Here is a 20,031-nt window from a genome sequence, read left to right as displayed (position 1 = left end):
ACTGAGCCATCTAGCTACCCCCCAGGTAGAGTTGATGCCAATGGTCTAGAAGGCAGGAGCTCCACATGGGAGGTGGTGTCTGCAGAAGCTTTATTGATCTCTTTTCATTTCTAGATATTATGCTCCCACCCCCAAGCTATCAACCTTGTCTGATAGCATATGCGTTCTACCTCGCAGAAAGATTCCTCTTCTCTTCTCCAAGCCCCAAATTCATCATCATAATTACCCAGGGCTCAGTTCCTGTTTGTTTTTGCTTTCATTTACGCTTCTGTAGTCATTTTTTATAACATTTTCCTGATTACTGATTTCACTCTGTTTGTAGATGTCTATCCATGTTTCTAAGTACTCAATATCCATAATTTCTTGGGGTATAATGTTATTCCATTACCTTTCTATACTACAATTTGTTCAGCCATACCCTAGTCAAAGGGCACCCACTGACTTTGACCTCCTTAGGGGATCTTTTGGTCAAAGCACATGAACAATTAGGTCATTTTAATCACATAATTGCACATTGAATTACAATATAGTTGAACCAACTGATAGCTCCATGTGAGTGTTATTGTGCCTATTCTTCTGCCCCCTCCAACACTTTCCATCTGCTATTATTTTGCCAATTTGCTGAAAGTACAGCATTCACAACATTCCAGTTAGAAGCTCACGCCCAATTTAGTCTAACAAGTTTCCAGTAGCTGACACTGCCCCTGCCTTAGAGCTAGCCCTATTCCTACCTCCTGGTCCCCTGACTCCTGGAATCTGGAACCACTGACTGTCAGGAAACAAGCATTTCTTTTCCTTGCCACCTCCTTCCTCTACTTAAACTCCTGTCCAGTTCAATCCTCTCTTTCTCCAGTGGGGTGTCCTTTTCACTGTGTCCTCTGGACTCCTTATTCTGCTTTGGACAGACTTCCTTCCATTTTCACTCACTTATATTCTTTTTTTTAAGTTTTTGCAAGGCAATGGGGTTAAGTGGCTTGCCCAAGGCCACACAACTAGGTAATTATTAAGTGTCTGAGGCCAGATTTGAACTCAGGTACTCCTGACTCCAAGGCCAGTGCTCTATCCACTGCGCCACCTAGCCGCCCTGATTCTCTTATATTCTTGCTGTCCTCTGGAGCTAAAAGCAATCTAGATTTCTCCTGAACACACCCCTTCCCCCCCCACCTCACCCCATCTCTGACTGTCTTCTCCAGTGCAGGCATTTCCTTCCCTCACTGCTCCCCATTGGACTATTCCTTGCACCCCTGATGGGCATGATACAGGAATCATGGGCACAGGGAATACTTAAATTAATTGGAAACAAATTTTGTAAATTTTTTTGCACCGTTAAAATTTTGTAACCTATCAATCCTCTAACTCTGTTAAAACACTGCACCTTGACCTCCAGTCTGTCCTTGGACATCATTGGGTTAAGTTTACTGGCATGACAGGAAATGATGTGTTCGACTTAGAGGTCATGAACCTTGGGACAAGAAGGACCATTATATAGTTTGCCTATTGGAGAATACCTGGAACCAGGTGTCACCCTCTTCCAACCCCACTACAGAAGTACATTTAAGAGAAGCATCTGCCTCTTCTCTTTCTTCTTCACCCTACCTTCGCCTTGCAAATATGGCTATGTCTCTCTTTCTAAGTTACTCCATGTGCTCCCAGCCTAGGCCTGGGCTAAGCCAGCCCATATCACACACACACACACACACACGCACACACACACACACACACACAGACACACAGACAAACACACCTTGACTAGCCTGTCCTCACAGTGGTTACTTCTCTAGGAGGAGAAAAATTTTAATCTGTACACTTTGAAGGCCTATATAATAAATCCTGAGCAGTTTTAAATCTTAAGGATGTGCATGAATTCATTCACTATTCAAAGCCTCTCAATCTTCATTCTGGAGACCCCAATCATCCAGTAATAGTCACTTGCAGATGTTCCCTCTGTCCTCCTCCTTTGAAATGTTCCCTGTCTAATGTTATCACCTCGTCCAAATCCTTTCACAGAGCTGTTTCTTTCCTTATTCGGTGTAACATATGGCTCAGCATTCCAACCCCTAGAGAGTAGTTTACAGTCACTGCCTCCACGTCCTTACTTCTCCATGCTGCAGGCTCTCACTATCTGGCTTTCTGACCCTGCTACTTTATTTAACAGCTCTCTCCAATGGCAGCAATGCCTTCTTCATTTCTAAATCACAAGGTCTTTTCTCAATTCTCATTCTTTTGGATCTTCCTTACACCAATGTAAATGGATGCTCCTTCCTCCCTTTGACTTCTGTGACCCCCTCCTCCTGGTTCTTTTTTGGCTTCTTTGACCCTTCCCAACCTCCTTTGCCAGCTCAGTATATTGCTCCTGTTCCTCTAAGCATGGGTGTCTACCCAGGTTCTAGCCTGAACCCTCTTCTCTTTTCATGAGAGAAGGATCCTGTTGACTACAACAATGGAAATTGGAAAAAAACAAAAACCAAAGCAGAATCTGGGGTAATTATTAAGGGCATTTGTCCATTTTATGCAAATGACTCCCAAATCTCCAGTCTTTGTCTCTTTTTTTTCTGACAGCAATCTCTCTGGCTGTCTACAAAGCACCTTAACCTGAATGTCCTGGCAGGAAATTCACTCTTGAAAAACAATAATGGTACTTTTGATCATTTTGCTGATTTTTCTCTTTGAGCTCATTTTTTCTGTGCTGTTTTTTTTTTACCAATTTGTCCTCTTGGTAGTTTTTGGAGGGTAATGTGAAGATCCTGGATCTCTTAGAGCCATCACTTGTCCATCTTGACTGGAAAATGGACCTTTCCAACTTGACCTTTGGAGATTTTCTCTAATGGAGATAAGTGTTAGAGTTGTTGAAATGTCACAAATGACAAAATCATATTTTTTGATAGGGCTTTCCAGTTGTTATCTCGCTTGACCCTCCCAACTCTAAGATAGGCAGAGGAGATATTAGATGTCCCAAAGTCTTAGCATAGTTCTTAAAATTGCACTAAGACTTTGGGGACAGCCTTTTATTAATTCAGCAATATATTCAGTTCATTTGAACAAGCCCAGAACAATGAGAGGCACAGATGCATTAGAGAGAGAGAGAGAGAGAGAGAGAGAGAAAGTCATTCTCATTCCCATCCATAATACAAGCTCTAAATATGGGCTCTCTTCTATTGAACTATGCAGCAGTTAAACAGTAACACACAAGCCAGCTCCCACCTTCCTTTCTAAAGCAATCCTTTAAAGATAGACAGGGACTTTCCTTTTTGTCTTTGTCTCTCTAGTGCCAGCATAATAGCGGTTCCATGGTAGGCACTTAACTAATACTTCTTATGTCGATGGAGTAGGACTAAGAGTGAGAGAATTGGCTCTCTTTTCTGGAAAGTGGAAACCAAACCAATTCTCACCTGCTTCACAGGATGGTTATAAGAGCAACCTGAGAAAACCCAGGTCAAATGCTGTTCCAGTGCTCTGTGGAAGACATCAAATAGCATTCACATGTTCTTTGAGAGGTTTTCCAGTATTAAAGCCTATTGAAGACCAAAGTACACTAATCATCGGTTCTATGGGGAAGAGTTAAGCTAAGTGCAATGAAGGGGGAACAATCTAAGCCCTGGATCCTCCTGTTGAAGTACTACCAGGGGGGACCCCCGACTGCAGAATAACCTGTTACTCTTCTCTCCCCTCCCCACAGTGATCCGGTACAACAGTGACCTTGTGCAGAAATACCACCCTTGCTTTTGGATTGATGGGCAGTACCTCTGCTGTTCTCAGACAGCAAAAAATGCCATGGGCTGTCAAATCCTGGAGAATCGCAATGGAAGTGAGAGACATTTCTTGCTTCTCTGTATCCTATCTCCGTTATTTCTGTGACTGACCTACCCTTAATCTTCCTAAGATCTCCCCGACAATGCTTGCTGTCTCATCATTGGTTTCTTTATTTTCAGGTTTAAAACCGGGAAGCTCTCATCGGAAGACCAAAAAGCCTCTTCCTCCCACCCCCGAGGAGGACCAGGTATGGGGGACCCTGGACTTGGCTACTGGTTGAGTAGTAAAATAACATTTTGACTCTGGAGCCGAGCTCAAATCCTAAAGGTGATGAACCAAAGAGCATCCCAGGGCCTGGCACTTTAAAGCCTAACAATTAGAGGGTACCGTTTCCAGTTCAGAGAAAATGTAGAAAATTGTAAAGCACTCCAGCTGCCATTGGGTGTTGCAACACACTTAAATTCTGAGTAATTCCTACCATTTATACAGCACTTTGTGGTTAACAAAGCCCATATGTACTTTATCACATTTGATTCTTCCAACAATACTTTGAAGGGTAGTTAGGTGGTACAGTGGTTCGAGCACTGACCCTGGAGTCAAGAAGACTCTTCTTCATGGATTCACATATGACCTCAGACATTTCTTAGCTCTGTGACCCTGGGCAAGTCACTGTACCCTGTTTGCCTCAGTTTCCTCCTCTGTAAAATGAGCTGGAAAAAGAAATGGCAAACCACTCTAGTATCTTTGCCAAGAAAATCCCAGATGGAATCACAAAGAATTGCATACAACTTAAAAACAACCAAACAATGATGATTAAAAATAACACTGTGAGGCACATAGGCAGCTAATCTCTGTTTTACAGATGAAAATCTGAGTCCCAGAAATGCAAAGCAAATTGGTCATAATCAACCAAGTCCAAAGTTGAAGAGCTGGGACTAAAAGCTATGCCCCCTTGACTTGTAGTTGAATATCTGATTTGGGAAAACACTACAGAGAGGAAGGAGAAGAAAGGGCTCTGCTTCTATTTACATGATCTATTTTGACTTCCCATCCTCCAGATTCTAAACAAACCACTACCACCTGAGCCACCAAATGAGCTCAAGAGAGTTGTTGCCCTTTATGACTATAAGCCAATGAATGCAAATGACCTGCAGCTACAGAAGGGTGAAGAGTATTTGATCCTAGAGGAGAGCACCTTGCCTTGGTGGAGAGCTCGGGACAAAAATGGGTGAGAAGCCATTCCAACCATTTCAGACCCATAGACACTGCGCCCTGGTACACACACAGTCACAAAATCTGTTCTCATGGATAGAAAGAGTTTTAACTCACCTAATACCAAATATACACAAAGAATCCTAGAGCCCCTGGCTCAGGCCCCAATAGAGCATCAGCCAGCTGGAAGTTTGGGCGGGTTTGTTTGTTTGGATTTTTGGTCTGGTCCTGCAATTTCATTGCCATAGTGAAATACCAGTGAGTTCCATATGCCAGCTACCAAAGCAGATCTGCAATTGTTCTGCCATTTGTAATCTTGGACAGTTGAGTCAAATCGAGATAAATCCACAAAGATTTCTTTACTAGGCACTGTGCTAAGCTGTGGGGATAAAAAGAAAGGCAAAAAGAACTCCTTTCCTCAAGGAGAGGGAGAGGGAACATGCAGACAACTATGTACACACAAGATAGAGACAGGGTAAAGTGGAGATAATATCAGTGGGAAGGATGACCTGGAAAGGAATAAGAAGCCTGGAAAGGTTGGAGACAGCTTTAAAAGCTAAAGAGAGGATTTTATATTTGATCCTGGAAGTGACAGGGAGCCCCCTGAGTTTATTAAATGGGGAATGCCATGGTCAGACCCATAGGCTATTGCAATGGTGATGAGGACCTTCACCCAGGCTGGGAACAGTGTCAGAGGAAAGAAGGGAACACCTGTGAGAAGCGTTGTGAAGATAGAATCGAGGGGAAGAAGGCAGATTGGACTGGGAGGAGAGGGGAAAGGCAGAGTGAGAGAGTGAAGAGCTGAGGATGATATCGAGATTATAAACCTGAGTGACTAGGTTGATAGTGGTACTCTTAATAGTAATGATGATGCTCATCCTTCATTCTTAAAGAAGGCCTTGACATCAGGGAGGTGATGCCTTGAGAAGCTCGTGAATTGAATTTGAGTGAAGGGGGACTGTGCTCAGTCACCAGCCTCATGTTCTCCTCCAGATCCATCTGGAACCAGTGGCCAGAGATGAATTAGGACATCTGGAGATGGCCCTGGATGAGAGGCAGTCAGGATTAAGTGACTTGCCTGAGGTCACACAGCTAGTGTCAAGGGTCTGAGGATGACTCCAAGGTCAGTGCTCTATCCATTGTGCCACCTAGTTGCCAACCTTTAAAAGTAATAGGGAAGTTAAGAAGAGGGGAAGATTTGTGGGAAAAGTTTTAGACATATTGCATTTAAGATGTCTGTAGTAGATCAAGTCTGAAATGTCTAGTAGGCAGTTGGAGATGTTAGATTGGAGGTCAGCAGAGACAACAGAACTGGATAAGAAGTTCTGACAATTATCTGCATAAATATGATAATTGAATCTATGGGAACTGAAAAAAATCACCAAGTAATTTAGTATATAGAGAGAAAGGAATTCAAAAGAGGGTCTTGGGGGATGCTTTGTGGTTAGTGGGTTTATTACCTAGGTGAACAGGGCACCTAGGTTGCACCATGGTGGATAGTACTTTGGGCCTGGAGTCAGGAAGAGCTGAGTTCAAATACAAACTCAAAACACTTATTGGCCATATGACCTTAAGCAAGTCATTTTGAAGATGGGAGAATGGGCTTACCCAGTTTGCCTGTTTCCTCATCTTTAAAATAAGCTGGAGAAGGTATATGGCAAACCATTCCAGTATCTCTGCTAAGAAAACCCTAAAGGTGGGTCACAAAGAATCAGCCATGACAAACAACTAAACAAGAACAATACCTAGGTTAAGATACAATAAAGGAGAAAATGAGGAGGGATCAGACAGGTAGGAGGAGAACCAAGAGAAAAATATGTCATTTACAAAACAACTGGATAGGAGAGTGATGACCAGTGTCAAAGGCTGCAGGAAGTTTAAGAATGAAAACCAAGAAAAGACCATTAGTTCTGGCAACCAAGAGATGACTAACAACTTTAGAGAGAGCAGTTTCATTGGAATAATGCAGTTAGAAACCAAATATACAGGGTTTAGAAGAGTGAGAGGAAAGGAAGGGGAGGAACCTATTATAGATGGCCTTCTCAAGGACTTTAGTCACAAAATGGAGAAGAGTTATGGGACAATAGCCCAGGTGAATGGTACTGTTTTCCAAATAGTTTACATAGAGCTCATTTCTAGGTTTACCTAAATATAGGTTGCAGAGTTCCTAGCTCCCAAATAATAATAATTATGTTTATACTTCATTTTCGAAGAAGACCACTACATCAGGGAGGTGATGCCATGACAAGCCCATGAATTGGTTTTGAGTGAGGGGGGCTGTGCTAAGTCACCAGTCTCACTTGCTCCTCCAGAGCCATCTGGGACAAGTACTCAAAGTAAAGAATGTTTATAGGTTTGGCTTTATTTTACTTCACAGAAAATGCAGAAGACCCAGAAAGATTTAGACATGTCCAGGAACAGATACAAAAAACACATAAGGCACTCAAGTAGCCCTTAAACTTATCCACATAAGTACACAAAGAGCCTACAATTATTCAGTTCTCATTGGAAGGCAACGCAACTGAAGATTGATTGCAGTCACAGAAGCAGTCCCCTTCCTAACAGATCCATACTGTCTCAACCAATCACTAAAAAATTGCTGGTAGGGGAAGGAGTAGAGGTGAGAGTCCAGATTCCTTTCTTTCCTGGGCTCTGAGTCACCTTCAGCTCTCCTCTAATCTTGGGGGCCATGGTGGTGATCTGTCTCTTTCTGCCAAAGGCAAGAAGCATGCATGTTTGGAAACTCTCTTTCTTCTAGAAGACTTGATCTTTGAACTCTTGAACTCAGGGTTCCTCATGAGAGAACTCCCAGGGCTGATGCTGCTGCCTTGCCTAAGCAATTGTCCTTCTATCCAGAAGGCTAACTTCTGGGATCATTCTGCCTAGAGTGATGGAAATTTGCCCTCTAGACAGAAGCTGGCCTTCAGGAACATTATCTATGACATGTAGATAATGGGGGCTGTGTAGACAAGCCCATGTCTGCCGCTGCCATGTGCTTCTGAAAGAAGTCTCATGATCCCAGTTGCTATTCTCTCATGTACTGGGAATTTCTTTCTCAGGATTTTTCATGGGTAAAATCACGTAACTCCCATGTGCTCCTGCTCCACGGTTCTTCCTGGAGGTGGAGAAGATCGTACACACAACTTTCTGTTCACCTGTAGATCACTCATTTGATGAAGCAGTGTTCTGGCTCTTCTCTGATATGGGAAAAGACCTCAAATATGAGAGTGTTGTATGAACTCTTATGGCCCATACAGGGGGGTGGCTCTTATGACAGTCTGCCTTGAACCCCTAGTCAGTCAACCATATTGTGAGTAACAATTCAGAGTCATCAGCTACCCTCTGAAGAAGGTGCCATTGGGTATTTCTTTACCCTATAGAAAGAGAGATGCTCATTCCCTCTATTGATGCTCTTCACCAGAGGCAATAAAACCCATCTGCCACTGAGATGCTCAAGCTTTAAGGCCAGGGCCACCACATTTGACTTTCTGGCCTCCTGCAGAGAGATGACCCAGGGTAACTCATGTCTCTGTCTACTTTGCAGACGGGAAGGTTACATCCCTAACAACTATGTCACCGAGGCAGAAGACTCCATTGAGATGTATGAGTAAGTATGCACAGGACCTTTGGCTATAGTATTTCACAAGGAAGAGACTATCTCTCTTCACTTCTTTGTGCATTTTAAAATTTCAAATGAGTTGGCAACCATAACTCACTGCCACAAGAGTCTACCTGCCTAACCCAGACTGAATTCTTTCTACTTTCCTTCCTAGCCCAAGAAGTGGGTTGTTTTTAAGTCCTTCCTTTCCTGATCACTCTTCTGTTATGTCTCTTTGACCCCACTCTCAGTTTGAGAAAGGGGGACTGATGTCTTCTATGCACATCATAAGCACATGATAGTCTTTCAGTGTTGAATATTTGAGGGACAGTCAGAGAAGCCCAGGTGGGCCTGTGGTGGCTGGGTACAAGACTTGGACACTTGGTCTATTTCTTTTTCAGATGGTATTCCAAACATATGACCCGGAGCCAAGCAGAGCAACTGCTAAAACAAGAGGTTAGTGTACTCTAATGTCCCCATAGTGTACTTGAATATCCAAGCAGCCTCCTAAGTCAAGGACTGATGTCACCTCCAAGCTCAAGGAGACAGGTTGCCATCATGCAAAACTCGACTCCCCTTAAGCTCATCAGTTGTCATGGCAACTGACAACAGGACATGGAAGGTCAGGATAGATGTAGGTGGGAGCTCCATTGTTCCTCGGTCATCTTGGCTTCTTTTTCTTCCTTCTAGGGTAAAGAAGGTGGTTTCATTGTCAGAGATTCCAGTAAAGCAGGAAAATACACTGTGTCTGTGTTTACCAAATCAACTGGGTAAGTGATAAGTACTGAGAATCAGTCCATCAACATCATTTATTAAGGACTTACAGAATTCCAGGCATTATTTTGGGACTAAAAAAATCTAATAATCATTTGCATAAGAATAATTAAGGGGCGGCTAGGTGGTGCAGTGGATAGAGCACCGGCCCTGCAGTCAGGAGGACCTGAGTTCAAATTTGGCCTCAGACATTTGGTAATTACCTAGCTGTGTGGCCTTGGGCAAGCCACTTAACCCCACTGCCTTGCAAAAACCTAAAAAAGAATAATTGAACCCATGGCAGGGGATAATATCACCAAGTGAGATAGTACAGAGAGGAAAAAGATCAGGAACCCAGGACAAAACCATGAGGGGCATCAGTAGTTAATAAGCCTGACCTAGAGGGAAATCCAGTAAAGGAGCCAGAGAAGGAAGAGAGAGGTTAGAGAAGAAGAAGACCAAGGAGAAAGAGAGTGGTGACCACCAGAAAAATCTAAAAGATGAGGTTGCCATCCTGCAAAGCTTGACTCCACTTAAGCTTACCAGTTACTATGACAACTGGCAACAGGGAATTGAAGGTCAGGATAGATGCGGGTGGGAGCTCCACTTGTTCCTCAGTCTACTGGAAAGAAGGGTATCAAGGAGAAGAGGGTGGTCACTAGTCTCAAAAGCCACAGAGAGATAGAAGGTTAAAGACTGAGAAGAGGCCCTTGGGATGTGGCAACAAAGAAATCATTGGTAACTTTGAAGAGCAGTTTCAGTGAATTGAGATGGCTTTCTGAAGGAGTTTAGCTGAGAAGGGGAAGTGAAATAAAAGATTATAATAACAGAGATAGAAAGATCAACTGAGGGTCTTTTGAGGATCAGGGAGATGTGAGCCTGTTTATAGATTGTAGGGAAGGTACCTGTAGACAGGGAAACAGTGAAAATAAGTGGGAAAGTGGAGTGATGGGAGGGGACATCTGCCGGAGAAGATGGGTTAGTCACCTCATCATGTGAGACAGGGGTGGGTTCCTCACGACACTTGTGTTCTGATCATCCCATCAGGCTCCCTTTTCTCTTTCATCTTTGAACCTTTCCACTTCATTGATTTGGAGTCTGCAGCTCCTCTCTATTTGCTTCCCAAATTCCTGACTTGTGTGTTCACTTCCCCAGGGATCCTCAAGGGGTGATCCGCCATTATGTCGTGTGCTCCACACCTCAGAGTCAATATTATCTGGCTGAGAAACACCTCTTCAGCACCATTCCTGAACTCATCCACTACCACCAGCACAACTCTGCTGGTGAGTACCAGAGTCTGTGTAAGAAGGGGCTACAAGCAGGCAGAGGGTACATGGGAAGTTGAAATACCCAGCATTTTGAGCAGAGCTCTATCACAGAGGCTGAGGGAGGCATTCAGCAGCTGCTTACACAGAACTGATCCTCAAGGAAGATTTGTGACCTGATTAAGTTCTTTTTTTTATATTTTTTTGTTCATTTTGAACAAAAAGACAGAAAGACAAAGAAGAGAACATTTCCATTTATACAGTACAATGAAAAAAGGATTCAATGAAAAAACATGAATTTTCAATTACACTGTATTTTTTTAAAAACTATATAATAAATACTACACATCATTTTCAAAACCATCCTGCTTTTCTACTCTTCCTTTTAAGTTTTCTTTTCTTCTTTGTTGGGCACTTTTCATTTTTTTCTCTCTTCTTCTCCATTGCACCCTACCCCACATGTATATATATGTAAAACCATACCATACATTTATTTAGTAGTTCTTTCTCTGAAGATGGCTAGTATTTTCCTTCAATGGTCCTTTGTAGTTGGTTTGAGGATTTGTAATACTCAAAATGGCTTATTTCAAAGTTATTCCTAGAATAATAATGCTGTTACTGGTTCTTCTCATTTCATTTTTCATTATTTCATTTCCATGTTTTTCTAACATCAACCTAGCTCACCATTTCCTGTAGCACAATAGTATTCCATCACAATCACATACCAAAATTTGTCTGGCCATTTCCCATTTGATAGGCAACCCCTTGCAAAAAGAACTACTATAAACATTTGACAACATTTAAGCAGGGCCGCTAGGTGGTGTAGTGGATAAAGCACTAGCCTTGGAGTCAGGAGTACTTGGGTTCAAATCCAGCCTCAGACACTTAATAACTACCTAGCTGTGTGGCCTTGGGCAAGCCACTTAACCCCATCTGCCTTGCAAAAACCTAAAAAACAAAACAATAAAAACATTTAAGCTCTTTTCCTTTTTCCATAATCATTTTGGGAAACAGATCTAATAATGATATTGCTGGGTCAAAACATATACTCAGTTTTATTACTTTGGGGGAATAATTCCAGATTGTTCTCTGATTTGGTAGATCAGTTTACAACTTCACCAACAGTATGAATTAATGTCCTAATGTTTCTACATCTCCAACATTTATTACTTTCCCCTTCTATCATTTTAGCCAAATCTGATAGGTATGAGATGGTATCTCAGTTGTTTTAATATACATTTCTCTGATCAATGGTGATTTAAAGCATTTTTATATGACTATATATAATTTTGATTTCTTCATTAAAAAACTGCCTGTTCATATCTTGTTATCATTTATCAACTGGGGAATAACTCATTCTTATAAATTTGACAAAGTTCTTTATTTATTTGAGATGTGAGACCTTTATGCAAGAAACTGTCTATAAAAATTTTATCCCAATTTTGTTTTCCTTCTAATCTTGGTTTTATTTTCACAAAATTTTAAAAATATAATATAATTGAAATTATTCATTTTATACTTCACAATCTCTGTATCTCTTATTTATTCATAAAGTATTCTCCTATCCATATGTCTGATGAGTAATATGTTCCATGTTCTTCTGGTTTGCTTGTGATATTTCCCTTTCTAAATAGGTTATGGATGTATTCTGACTATATCTTGATAAAAAAAAGGTGTAAGACATGGATCTATGCCCAATTTCTGCCAGACTACTTTCCAGCTTTCCCAATAATTTTTACCAAATAATGAATTCTGATCCTCAAAACTTAAATTTTTATATTTGTGAAATACAAGGTTCATATAGGCAGAGTTCATTTCAAAACATGATGTTAAAGAAGGGCAACCATGAGGTTGGCAAGAGGTAAAGATCCATACTCTGGCCCTAGGATAGCAAATAAGATGATGGGTGTAAAAGACTTTAGTTTCTTTAAAACATGATATGACTGTCCATTTCTTCTTCCTGCTACTAGCATGCTAATGCTTAAAGGATAGGCAATATAGGAAGATAATTATAGTTAGAGTTGGTGACACTGATAAATCATTTTTAAAATTAGGAACTTAATAAATATGAATGTTTCCATATGCAAGAAAAATAAAAAGATTATATAGGAAATGGTGAATCTATTACATAACTTTTTTATAAAAAATGTATGTTAAATTTAACTAATCTGTTTATTCAATGCCATCCCAATTAAATTACTAAAAAATTATTTTACTGAGTTATTTAGAAGAATGAAGGTCAAGAAATGCAAAGAAACTAATGAGAAAAAATGTAAAGGAAGCAGATTCAGCAGTACTAGATGTTAGACTATATTATAAGGCAGTAAATATCAAAATTATCTTATACTAGCTAAGAACAGAGTAGACACGTGTATAAAGATAAGATAGGGATAAGGATTTGTTATTTGGTAAAAATTATTAGGAAAGCTGGAAAGTAGTCTGTCAGAAATTAGACTTAGACTAATATATACATATATATTTGCATGTATATATATATATATATATGATTTATTTATTTTTCCAACTACATGCAAAGTTTTCAACAATACTTTGTTGTAAGGTTTTGAGTTTCACATTTTCTCCCTCCCTCCCTTCTGTCCCCCGCTCCAGACAAAGAACAGTCTAATATAAGTTATAGATTTTAACTATATTAAACATATTTCCATATTAATCATGTTGTAAAAGAAGAATCAGAACACGAAAGAAACAAAACCATAAAACATAAATTGAAAAAACTGAAAATAGCAAGCTTTGGTCTGTATGCAGACTCTATAGTTCCTTCTCTGGAGGTGGGTGCTATTTTCCATCACAAGTTAGACCCTGTCTTAAATCAAATATCAAGATAAGGTTAAAATGACTACATGCATGATGTAGCTATAAAGGGAGCTAACACAAAAAATCAGAATAGAACATGAAACATATTACCTATTAGACTCATGGACAGGAGAATGTATGATATGACATAAGACATAGAAGTTGAGAGATAAAATGGATAATTTTGATTATATTAAATTAAAGTTCTTGTACAAATAAAACCAATGTAGTCTAGATTAAAGGAAAGAAGAAAATAGGAAAAAGCTTTCATTAACAATCTCCCAGATAAAGATCTCATGTCTTAAATATATAAAGAACTTTGTCAAAATCATAAGAATGAGTTATTCCCCAATTGATAAATGATAAAAGGAAATGAACAAGCAGTTTTTCTGGGAAGAAATCAAAACTATATATAGTCATGTGAAAAAATTGCTCTAAATTATTATTGATTAGAGAAATGAAAATTAAAACCACTTTGAGATATCAGCTTACATCTGTCACATTGACTAAAATGATAGATGCCCTTCAACTGGGGAATGTCTAAAGAAGTTGAGGTGTATGATTGTGATGGAATACTACTGTGATAGAAGTAGGTCAAGCCTGAGTTTCTCCAGAGTGAACCCTGTAGCAACACTGCCATGATGCCTGCTTGCAGGTCAACTGAGCTGCTCCAAGTAGCACTTGACTTTTTCCTGCTCTCTTTCCATGATTCCCCACTAAGAGAAACAGGGGATACAGAACTGTAGGTTGCTAGGGCTTGAAAGATCCTCAAAGAGGTCATCTATACTATCCCTCTACCTTAAGAGTTAGTTGATTTTAGAAAAACATGGAGTTAGACCAATTAAGGACTATGCTATCCATTTCCAGAGAAAGATCTGACAAATAAAAATATGTATAGTATGGAGATATATATATATATATATATGTATATATATATACATATATATATATATATATAAATGTATATATTTGTATTTAATTGTAGCCTTCCCTAGTAGGGTAGGTGAGGAGGAAGGAAGAAAAAAGAAATACAAAGTTCACAGCAGAGAACAAGAGAAAACTTAGAAGGGAGCACAAAAAAGCTGGGTAACTTTGAAAACAATGTGTGGCATTTATTATATAGGTTTTCAAAAAATATAAACAGTTTGAAATGGAAATGTATTGGTTTATTTTGAATCTATGTTCTGTTGTATACATGAAAATGTTCTTCATTTCTCATTTTACATTTAAGTTTTAAATGAATAATTTTTAAAAGTTATATTTTAAATTTAACAGAAGTAACAAAACTGGGCATCTGTGGAATCCAAATCTGTGAACTTAGATGGGGAAAGAAATGAAATCTTGATTTTCATTAGCCTCTGCCTGAGATTTAGCATATCTTTCAATTATGAATGTAAGCAATAAGCACGATTATGAGCAGAGGTCCTTAGCTTCACTAACCCACCAGAGGGGAAGGCATGACATGAAGAAGACAAAGAACTCACCTGCCATAGATTGTCTCAATTTTATTGTACAATAACTTTATGAGAGAGGTACTGGAATAGGTATAATTATCCTCAGTTTACAGAAGAGAAAATTGAGACTGAAAGAAGTTAATTGTGGTTTGCCCATAGTCACACAACACTAATATTATGTGTCAGAAACAGATTTTAGCAAACCAAGTCAGCCTGGCTCCAGGTCAGTTCCTCTACCCACAATGCCTATGTTTCTGCTCAATGCAAGCTATCACCTCTCCTCTCATGGAGCTCATAGTCAATACAAAATGAAGCGGTAGCTTGTGTGGCCTAGGCTCTAATTATAGGGATAGTTTGGAGAAGGGGAGAAATGAATCAGTTGGAGTTAGAACAACTAGGAAAAAAAACCACCTGAATAATGAGTATAATAATGGATCGCTTTGATCTAGGCTACACATCTTATCCTAAGCACTTTATAAATATCTCATTTGATATTTATAAATATCTCATTTGATCCTCACAGCCCTGGGAGGCAGATGCTGTTATTATCTGTATTTTAAAGATGAGGAACCTGAGGCAAATAGAGCCTCATTTACTTGGCTATGGTCACACAGCTAGTACATGTTCAGGGCTGGATCTGAACTCAGATCATCCTGCCTCCAGGTCCACCTAGCTGTCTAAGAATGCCAGATTTGAGCCACATTATAGGGGTATATTGCTATTGAGAACCATACTTTCCTTCTTCCATGAATGTACTTTTTGAGGGGAGAAAGAGGGAGAAGTTGGTGGGGGTGGGGGGAGAAGAGACATCAGTCCTGTGATATTGCAGACAATGTGGGATTATGTAAGTGAGTTGGCACCAGGCAGCTCTGTGTGGAAGGCCTTCAGCTTCTCCTGCCCCAATTGTGGCCACCTGGGCCCTGGCAGAATTAGAAGCTGAGTTAGGCAGGTGGAACCCCCTGCTATGTATTTCAGGGCTCATCTCCAGACTCAAGTATCCAGTGTCTCAACAAAACAAGAACGCTCCCTCCACAGCAGGGCTGGGCTATGGTAACTGCTTCTTTCTTGACCTGAATCGAGTAGTTTTCCTCCCCACCCCACCCTCACCTCCTGTCTCTCTCAGTGTCTGCAGAATTGAGGTAGAAGTAGGTCAGCCCTGAGTTTCCCCAGAATGATCCTTACAGCAACACTGCCATGCAGTGTCTGCTTCCAGGACTACCAGACTGGCTCCAAGCAGCACTTGTTTTTCTGTTTTCTTTCCATGAGTACCCACTAGGAGAAATTGGAGGATGCTAGGGCTTGAAAGACCCTCATCAAAGAGGTCATCTAAACCAGTCCGTTACCTTAAGACAGCACTATTTCCAACATTCCAAGCTCCCAGAAGTCCAGGCAGGGAATGCCAAAGCAGTCCTATGAGGAAAGATGCACTGTGACTTTCCCTTGATCCCATATCCCAATCCTTCCAGTAGCATAGACCCTCCCCTCCAATATGATTCCTCTTCCATAGAATCACACAAAAGCTGCTATTTGTTATAGGGTCATGGGAGATTGATCCAAGGGACCTGACATTCTTGAAGGAACTGGGGACTGGACAGTTTGGGGTGGTGAAGTATGGGAAATGGAGAGGCCAATATGACGTGGCCATCAAGATGATCAGAGAAGGCTCCATGTCAGAGGATGAGTTCATTGAGGAAGCCAAAGTCATGATGTGAGTTACTGCCCAAACTCTCCATCCAACCTTTGGTGTCTATATCAACAGGCACACTACACTGTGATGTGAGTGTGCCGTACATTGTGTCTGACTTCAGAGGTCTGGGACCGGGACCTGGGGTTAATACTGTGACAAGTGGGAGTCTTGGTCCTGGGGTGTCCTACTTCTATCAGCATTAAGAGGGTGGGTGTGGAAAAGGATGCTGCCAGAGCCAGTCTTGTTTCCAGTGTCTTTTCTATAGCCTGAATGCAATGGACTAAAGCCATTTCTCTCAAGTAGGTAGTCTCCATGACTGTCCGGTGTTGGATTATTAAGTCATTCCAAGTTTCCGCTGAGTACTGGACTTGAAGTGTTGGCCACAACTAGGGGCTGGAGGGGGGAAAGGGATGGAGAAAGGCAATATAGTCACCAGGACCACTTGCTCTGGTGATGTTTCTTGGCTCCTTCATCAGATCTAGTCTTCCCCAGCCTTTCCTTGACTACTCTATGGAGCAACAGGGGAGGCTGGATCTCTTACCTATCCTGTAGGAACCTGTCACATGAGAAACTGGTCCAGTTATATGGGGTCTGCACCAAGCAGCGTCCCATCTTCATCATCACTGAGTACATGGCCAATGGCTGCCTCCTGAACTACCTGAGGGAAATGCGGCACCGCTTCCAGACCCAGCAGTTGTTGGAGATGTGCAGGGATGTCTGCGAGGCCATGGACTATCTGGAATCGAAGCAGTTCCTTCACCGAGATCTAGTAGGACCTTGGGGGGATTGTGTGACTGCAAAGAAGGCAGGGTGGGGGAGCATGTGGGGAGAGTTGTGATTAAGGACTGGGTTTGAGGAAAGGCAGGGTGGAGAACTGGTCTTCCATGGAAGTCTTCCAATTAAGGCTACACATGGAGCAGCACAGGTTCATAGCAAGATGTGCCTCCTCTGCCTAGCATTATAACTGGAGTAATCCACTGATGTGGTACCTATGGAATGGGACAGGTGAAAGGCTCCATAGAAATCCTGGGGTTTTGTGAAGAGAAGGTGACTAATTTCAAAGGGGGAACAGAACCCAGACAGCAGAAGATACTTCAGACAGGGATTCAGGAGATGGGAATGAATTTGGTAATTCGGTGTCATTTTCCTAGCTTCTCTCTGAGTAGGAAAACTGCCCTTTTACCTCAGCCTCAGCTGCAAAGCTCATGGGTTTGGCATCATACGTGTGCTTTCTCCCCAGCTCCTCTGGGGCTAGAGGTAGTGGCAGTGATAGTGGCAGGGGTGGGGGTGGGGTTGATCTCTCAGGTCAGTATTATTTTCATTTTCCCAGTATCCAGGAAAGCATGAAGACTCAGGAGCACCTTCCTTTGAGGACACCTCTGCTCAACCCTGTTGGATTGCTTTTGAGCCCCAAATTGGACCCCATTTAGTTGTAGTTTAACATCTCCCTAGAAGAATAGGTTCCCTACTAACTGCATGTGGGAAGGAAAGCCCACTGATTCTATTCATTATCTACATATTCAGGTGTGAGTCTCAGAGTCAAGAAACATTTTTAAAATGCCTACTGTGTTCTGGGAATACAGAAAACGTCAAAGGATAATCCCATTGGATTTAGAGAGATTTCTTACATGGAAGAAACAAAACGTGTCTTACTGATGTCAACAATAACTCAACAAACACTTCTGAAGGGTCCCCCAAGGATTCCCCTAGAGGGATTTCAAGCAAATGTGGCCTCACTGACATTTCTTCTTCCACAGGCTGCTCGAAACTGTTTGGTCAATGACCAAGGGATTGTCAAAGTATCTGACTTTGGTCTCTCCAGGTCAGTGTGTCTCCTCATCCTCTTTCCCTTCTTGAAAAATAGAAATGAACTATGGCTATTTCATCTTCTCTCCATCTTGTTGCTCAGTCCAGTACTTGTCCCTAGCTTCCTGCTTTTCCCCTCCGAGTCATTTTAAGTTCACTGACCTAACCCCGATCTCTGATCTCTGTCTCTGGCCCTGCCTCTTTTCCTCCTCACTTCTTTCATTATAGGTTCTCTTCCTGTCATAGTCTTGCTGTTTTTACTGCTTGCCTTCTTCCTAGTCATGCAGGTAATTTTCACCCCCAATTGGGGATCCCAACACAATGTGACAATGAAGCCAACTCAGAAAGCTTATCAGTTATAGAAAGAAAACAATAGACCACTGTGCATAGCATTGTCCAATGACGTTGGCCCTCCATTTCTGTCCTGATTTAAGTAGAACCTGAATGTCTTTTGCCTAATTTTTTCCAGAAGAGATTGGTTGAACAACATGAAACATGTGGCTGACCCTCCCCTTGCTTTGGTTTTTTTGTCTCTGTCCAGAAGTCCAGGCAGATAGCAAGATGAACATCAACAATTTGACTTAAATCTCTTGTAGGTATGTCTTGGATGATGAATACACCAGCTCAGCAGGATCCAAATTTCCAGTTCGGTGGTCTCCACCAGAAGTCCTCATGTATAGCAAGTTCAGTAGCAAATCTGACATCTGGGCTTTTGGTGAGTAGACAAGGTAGTACAGAGAGGAAATAGTAGAAAGGAAGAAGCAGAAAAGAAGCTCAAATAATCATCCCAGCTGTCCAACTGCCATTTCTAAAGTATTTTAAGGGCTCTTTCCCTACATTCCCATTGTATGATTCTCCCAATATTCCTGTATGGAAGGGGAATATTGAGGTATTATGAGCCCTGTTTTATGAAAAAACATTTTATAAGGAAACTGGCTCAGAGAGACTAAGTGATTCATCCATGAACGCACAGCTAGTAAGGACCAGAGAACAGATTCAACCCCAGGTCTCTCCTTCACTAAGACAACTCCTCTGTGCCACAACACCATGGAAGGTAACACCTCCTTTATGCTACACTCCAAGAAGCTGTGGTCTTTAGTATCTGGAATCACATTAAGGGGCTTGTGAGGCCTACAGTTTTATCAAGTAGGGTATCATCTTCAGAGACTAAGTGTAGATATGTTGATTTTGAGTGGTTGATTTTGAGTGGGTTCAATCATGTCTACCTCTTCATGACCCCTCTGGGATAAGACTGAGGTAAACAAGGTGAAGTGATTTGCCCAGTCTCATAAATACATATAATTAATTTTGTTTTTATTTGGGTTTTCTTGCCTCATAGGGGTTTTGATGTGGGAAATTTATTCTCTGGGAAAGATGCCATATGAGAGATTTAGTAACAGTGAAACAGCAGAACACATTGCCAAAGGCCTCCGGCTCTATCGGCCTCAGCTGGCTTCAGAGCGGGTGTATACCATCATGTATAGCTGCTGGCATGAGGTGAGCCTTCTTCCTACTAGCACAAATAGTCTTCCCAGGCTACTAACAAGGTACCCATTTCCCACTTTCCAAGAAACATAAGACTTGGCCACAGATTGCTTGCTGCACAGATCCCTTTTCCTTGCTTTGTAATTCATAGAGAACCTAAAGGCTAGCTCAGGGTTTGAATGGGTTGTAATTTCCTACCACAGGTAT

At 41.3% G+C, this 20,031-nt stretch overlaps 1 protein-coding gene across 2 annotated transcripts in view; it reads left to right on the top strand.

Moving 5' to 3' along the window:
* BTK (Bruton tyrosine kinase) overlaps positions 1-20,031 on the top strand; it is a 39,240-nt gene that overhangs the window by 16,065 nt on the left and 3,144 nt on the right. For both annotated transcript variants that reach the window (XM_074208402.1, XM_074208403.1), the window contains exons 6-18: positions 3,677-3,805; positions 3,930-3,997; positions 4,809-4,978; positions 8,507-8,569; positions 8,962-9,016; positions 9,251-9,330; positions 10,469-10,596; positions 15,822-15,896; positions 16,383-16,554; positions 17,086-17,302; positions 18,291-18,355; positions 18,936-19,054; positions 19,679-19,836. In XM_074208402.1, the coding sequence (XP_074064503.1) occupies positions 3,677-3,805; positions 3,930-3,997; positions 4,809-4,978; positions 8,507-8,569; positions 8,962-9,016; positions 9,251-9,330; positions 10,469-10,596; positions 15,822-15,896; positions 16,383-16,554; positions 17,086-17,302; positions 18,291-18,355; positions 18,936-19,054; positions 19,679-19,836 (1,499 nt within the window). The remainder of the gene's footprint in view (positions 1-3,676; positions 3,806-3,929; positions 3,998-4,808; positions 4,979-8,506; positions 8,570-8,961; positions 9,017-9,250; positions 9,331-10,468; positions 10,597-15,821; positions 15,897-16,382; positions 16,555-17,085; positions 17,303-18,290; positions 18,356-18,935; positions 19,055-19,678; positions 19,837-20,031) is intronic.

Source organism: Macrotis lagotis, chromosome X, assembly GCF_037893015.1.
Source record: "Macrotis lagotis isolate mMagLag1 chromosome X, bilby.v1.9.chrom.fasta, whole genome shotgun sequence".
Taxonomy (NCBI): Eukaryota; Metazoa; Chordata; class Mammalia; order Peramelemorphia; family Peramelidae; genus Macrotis; species Macrotis lagotis.
Note: the sequence above shows the minus strand (reverse complement) of the source record. Positions and strands in the feature narration are given on the sequence as shown.